Below are 6,189 nucleotides of genomic sequence, written 5' to 3'. Positions count from 1 at the left end.
ATTTATGACTATTGCATCAATGGATTTTTTTTAACCACCAGATAATTTTTTTCAAAACTTATTGTTACACTGATATCTTTTTTTTTTTATTAAAAAGATGACTGGTGAGGGCATCTTAACCCTTGACTTGATGTTGTCAGCACCACGCTCACCCAGTGAGCAAACCGGCCATCCCTATATGGGATCCGAACCCGTGGCCTCGGTGTTATCAGCACCACACTCTCCCAAGTGAGCCACGGGCCGGCCCTTACACTGATATCTTGTACATAATTTTCAAAATGCACATTACAAATAATCACTAATAATCACTTTCTCACCAGATATAAAAACTTAATTTTGGCTTTCTTGCATTCAATTTAATTGATCATCCCCTCCTTTTTGAAAGTTATATAACTTCCAAAATAGTACACTATCTTGATTATATGTCCTACCACTTTATACACCGATCCTTCTTCCTACCATGGGTTTTAAGTTAGGTATACTCTGTGTTCAGTAGCTACTCTCTTTTCCTATGAGAGTTGGGCCACTTCAATACCTTCAACTTTTATTTCAATCACCAGGCCATATTATTTCCTCTATGACTAACTATCCACTGAATATTTTCACTTAATCTACCACCACCTCAAAAAAGCCTTCATAATCCTTCCTTCTCCTTCCCCAAATTGGGACCTATACATCCACCCAAGGGACAAAACTTGAAGCAAATTCTGGCCCTTTCTTATTTATTAGAGAACTATGTACTGCACTTACTATTTGGCTTGATATTTTTAGTTGATACTGCTGTATGTATAACATTTGAGACCTGTATGTATAACATTTCTGGGGATGTCTTCTAATAGGGTAAGAAGAATGTCTTCTAATAGGGTAAAAAGAGAACCAAGGCAGAAGAGGATGAGACAGCAAGTAGTTTTTATTATTTGGGCACTGAAATCACATGCCTGTTCACTGCCTAACTTGTCCTTGGTTGCTATCTCTTCTGGTTGTGGCCTACTTCACTTGGCATGCAAACTACCATTCTATTATGCCTTCTTTATAACTGTACTAAATTAATTTCCACAATTATATTTCACTCCCATAACAATAAAACAGCAGGTAGTTTCCAACTTTCAAAAATCAGATTTAAAACAATCCATACGTGAACTACTTTGCAGTCCCTTTTTACTACTCTTATAGTTCCTATTATCACTCACTAAGCAGCTATTATAGAATAACTTTTGCAGACTCCAAGGACAGGAGTAAAAGAATGAAAAACAACAAGAAGAAACATGTTTCTAGGAAGGTGAAGGGCTACAGCTGTTATTCACATATTACTATACCTTATTTAGCTTCCATTTCTGGAATATCTATCACGCATGACAATAGGCATTTAAATGTGTAATCTAATTTAATTCTCAAAGAAGATAACCTGTGCTGCAAATATGTTGAACACTGTTAGGCCCAGCTATGGATTATCTTTTTTTTTTTTTTTGGGTAGCTGGCCAGTATTGGGATCTGAACCTCGACCTTGGTGTTATAACTCCACACTCTAACCAACTGAGCTAACCAGCCAGCTTCTGTGCCACAAATATGCTTTAAACAAATGGCACTTTGTCCTCTATTGCCGTATACTTATATGAAGGAACATTACAAAAAGAGCCTCATGAAACTTGTTGCAATATTTACTATAAGGACACTGTCAAATATTTTTATTTTGCTATATATCTATGAGGATCTACCATAAACAAAAATCTTAGTATCAGATATATCTGGCTTTACCTGAACAAATTCTTTCAAATTATTAGTGTTATTAAAAAATATATATACATACATAAGTGGTGGGACAAATAAAAGCTATGGGAGACATAATTTCTGTCATTTATATTCAAGGTAATAGAAATAATGGGCCGAGCCCGTGGCGCACTCGGGAGAGTGCGGCGCTGGGAGTGCAGCGGCGCTCCCGCCGCGGGTTTGGATCCTATATGGGAATGGCCGGTGCGCTCACTGGCTGAGCATGGTGTGGGCAACACCACACCAAGGGTTGCGGTCCCCTTACCGGTCACGAAAAAAGAAGAAAAAAAAAAAAAAGAAATAAACTTAATGTTGTAAAAAAAAAAAGTAAAAATAGGAATATATATATTTAACTATATGCTGAAATTAACTAGATTTGTCAGGTATAATCTTACTTGGCCAAAAGAGNATATCTGGCTTTACCTGAACAAATTCTTTCAAATTATTAGTGTTATTAAAAAATATATATATATACATAAGTGGTGGGACAAATAAAAGCTATGGGAGACATAATTTCTGTCATTTATATTCAAGGTAATAGAAATAATGGGCTGAGCCCGTGGCGCACTTGGGAGAGTGCGGCGCTGGGAGTGCAGCGGCGCTCCCGCCGCCGGTGCGCTCACTGGCTGAGCATGGTGTGGGCAACACCACACCAAGGGTTGCGATCCCCTTACCGGTCACGAAAAAAGAAGAAAAAAAAAGAAATAAACTTAATGTTGTAAAAAAAAAAAAAAAGTAAAAATAGGAATATATGTATTTAACTATATGCTGAAATTAACTAGATTTGTCAGGTATAATCTTACTTGGCCAAAAGAGCTTTGTGTTTCAATATAACCAGGAGATTATGACAATGATCATTCTTTTACATTTAGATCAACAACTCTAAGGCAAAAGCAATTATATAAAGTTAGAGTCTGTCTGAAATTATCTTTAACAGATTGGAATTTTAAACAAGTTGCTTAAATCAATACCAAAACTCTATCTTTCAAGGAAAATACCTTTTTTGAAGGGGCTCCGGTGGATGGCACGTCAATTACAGAAGGTGTATTAGTGTAGTTTTGTAAATAGGATCCATCTCCAGGACTTGGGGTTTCTAATGGCAAAATCCCAAAACTGAGAAGAGGTTGAAATCAAGGTGTCAAAAAGTCATCAAGGCATATATAAAGCAGCAGTATACTTAAATTAGAAGGTCTAAAAGGAAGAGAATGGCAAATCAGTCTTGGGGGCAATGAGGATCTGAGGGGCAGATTAAAAATAAGCTGTGAATGTAGACTATTCTACCCACAATAACTAAAATATAAAAAAAAAAACAAAAAACAAGGAACTAAAATTGAGTGACAACTACTGATCTCAGGAGAGTAGAAATAAAGAGTGGCTTTATAAAAGCTAAAATCCAAATGATCGAATTACTTCAAATTACTGGAATTTATGGGATTTGACATAATTACAGAGGAAATGTCTCTAGAGTTGTAATCTCATGGTCATGCTATTTTAGTCGCTCCCTTGCCCCAGGACCCCATTCATAGAGTGTTCCAGCATATAATTTTTTATTTTGATACATTTGCATATGTATCCTCTGGACTGGGTTCCTATATTTATATATACATATACTCTTAATAATTTTGACAAAATATTTCATATTGATAGATGTCAATATTTCCTCCATGTGTTGGAAAACAGCACATAGTAATCAGTGTTGTTCTAATTATCTTAAGCATATCAACATTTCAAGGGGTTCAGTGTTATACATGCACACACAACCATAAAGACAGTATCTTTTCAGGCATACACTAGCTACTTAAGGCATCTGCAAAAGTTTTAAAAATTTCTCCAATCTTTAGTATTAAATTTTTATCACATGTGCTATATTTCTTTTGCTTCATTTTATGAAAACAGAATGCCCCATTCCCATAGTGAGTAAGGAAATAGCTGTTCATACTAATTTATGTTATTAATAATACTATATTATATATTATATGAGGGGTCTTCAAAAAGTTCACAGAAAGGTTCATATTATCTTTTAATTCTTGTTTTTCCGTGAACTTTCTGAAGTACCCCTGGATATTATAATTATTGTATTATGTATTATATAATTGTTATATTATATATTAATAAAATTAATAATATTTATATTATTAAAAATATAACAATTATTATTATAAGATTATTTAGTATTATACCACATTTTAAAGTATCTTTTGCTCAACTTACCTTGGTGTTAATGGGCTAAGAGCAGTTGGTCCTCCTAGTAAACTTCGACCAGTTTTTGGTTTATTTTGAACCTGTTTAGATAATATGGAAGTTCCTGTTCCAAGAGGGACAGTATCTGGTGAAATTACAGCTGAATCAATGTAAGACACTGAGGAATCTATATTCAAGGAGTACTTTGAATTGGAAGATTCTAAATTCAGTCTGTTCAATTCCTGAAACAGAAAATTTCTACCATGTGATTTACGATACATTTAGCTCAGATCATTCTTTTTAGTTTTTATAATATTTTAAACACTAGAATATGATACACTTACAATTGTGTCCTGGGGTGTTTCCGTAAGAACTGTCTCAGGCTGTCTGTGAGATAAACTATGATTAGATACTAGTGTTGTGCAAGAGTTGGGCAGACAGTTGCTAAAGTTTTGTAAAGATGTTAATTTAAATGTTTGGTCAGGATCTGGCTTTTCACCTATGAAGACAAAAAAAAAAAAAAAAAAAAAGATATTTGCCTCTGAGGAAATGAAGGATAAATTTTTTCTCAAGTATGCGTAAACCAGTGGAAATAAGCCTTATCCAGAGTTTTTAAACTCTCCTGTCCATTTCTGCTAATCAAATTTACCTGCCAAAAGTCCATCTACCAACTGGTAATAAAGTCTACCCCTAAGATAAAGCTGCAAATTTAGGAAATAAACTAAACTGCAAGGACACTAACTTTAAACATAATAAATCAGGAAAATGCAGATTTCTGTGTTTGTTTTAAAGCAGAAAGCAACTATATCTCTTTTTTCTCAAGGTTGGGGGTGAGATTGGAAAATTGAAAACCAGTAGATACTACAGTAAAGGCTGAAGCACTTTCGTGTATATAGAAAACAACAATGTTTCGAAATGGTCCCTTATGTATCCTAGAGCATATACACTGAGACACACTCTATTGTCCAGGTCTTATTCCTATAATAGTTTCTGCTTTAGGCATTTTATTAATTTCTTTAGAAACTGTATTAATTACTTATCCAGAAAGCAATTTTGGCTACTGTTATACACACAATACAACCCTTTCTAGAGAACACAAGATATTTAAGGTAGATTGGCTAAACAGAAGAGACTACTGAATTTAATCTTTTGGATAGAGTAATGAAAGGTCACATTATTACTGAAACATATGATTCTAACTTATTTCATATTCTCAATTTTAACAGTCCTAGCTTTGCACTATATTTTTCTTGTGGATAGATGGTTTATATTGCTCTCCAAAAATCAAGCAGGGGAAAAAAAAAGAAGAGAAAATGGGGAACCCTCCTCCTGCCATCTCCACAAACCTACCTATTTCACATAATGATTCAAAGGGAGACCAGAGGAAAGGATTTAAACTAAGGCTCTTTTGGTAACATTCTGATCCTTTGGCAAGACGATCTGTTTTGCTGTGGAGAGAAACAAACAGATTGAACAAGCTATAAACTCTAAAACATTTATTATAAAGAAATTTTTGGTATAGAAAATTAGGTAAATCTTATATAAGTTCTGAAAGCACTCTTGATGCTTGTCTAAATTATCAATTTCTCATTCTTACCATCTTCTAATCTATATTATTTAGAACAGTTCAAATCAAAAGTTAGGTGAAAGCAGATAGAACATGAACTGAAAGAAATGCTAACAAAATAAACTACCATTGCCTTCTTGAATATTATCATTACTTTTAATTTCCTGTCAGATACTAGATTTACCGAGGGAGCTATGAAAAACATCCAAACACTTCAGTCTTATTCTTAATTTTCAATATAACATCCTAATGGTAATTTTGAAAGTGACTTCAATGCTTTAAACATAGCATGATTAAATAATTAGATTTTTTAACAAGGTAGAGGTGGTAGCTCTTAATGAAAATGAAAATTTATGTTTCTTTATAAACCAAGTGTAGACAATGGCTTGTATTTGGAATCTGGACAATATCCCTGGGAACATATATACTTGAAATGATCTGGGAACTATCAAAACAGCACTGCTGCCTCCCTGGCTTTGAAACAGATGGGGGAAGGGGTTAATGGTTAGTAAGACTCATGGGCACTGTCAGGTAAAAAAAAATACAAATCACCTCATCTGAGATTCAAATGCTTCGATATCAAATGGCAAAAAATTAAAACATATTCTTCCAGAATCCAAAGGTTTTATAAAGCATTAGATGGCATGTAACCAGGATTTTCAAAGGAACACTAG

At 34.1% G+C, this 6,189-nt stretch overlaps 1 protein-coding gene across 1 annotated transcript in view; it reads right to left on the bottom strand.

Moving 5' to 3' along the window:
• CDC27 (cell division cycle 27) overlaps positions 1-5,396 on the bottom strand; it is a gene marked incomplete at its 5' end in the record, with an annotated part of 22,066 nt that extends 16,670 nt beyond the window's left edge. Inside the window, 4 exons of the mRNA XM_008563700.1 lie at positions 2,766-2,880; positions 3,979-4,190; positions 4,293-4,447; positions 5,299-5,396. Of these exons, the coding sequence (XP_008561922.1) occupies positions 2,766-2,880; positions 3,979-4,190; positions 4,293-4,447; positions 5,299-5,396 (580 nt within the window). The remainder of the gene's footprint in view (positions 1-2,765; positions 2,881-3,978; positions 4,191-4,292; positions 4,448-5,298) is intronic.
• Positions 5,397-6,189: the final 793 nt, after the last annotated feature.

The sequence above is a fragment of the Galeopterus variegatus genome, unplaced genomic scaffold (genome assembly GCF_000696425.1).
Source record: "Galeopterus variegatus unplaced genomic scaffold, G_variegatus-3.0.2 Scaffold14590, whole genome shotgun sequence".
Taxonomy (NCBI): Eukaryota; Metazoa; Chordata; class Mammalia; order Dermoptera; family Cynocephalidae; genus Galeopterus; species Galeopterus variegatus.
The sequence above is the reverse complement of the archived record's forward strand: the minus strand, read 5'-3'. Positions and strand labels throughout refer to the sequence as shown.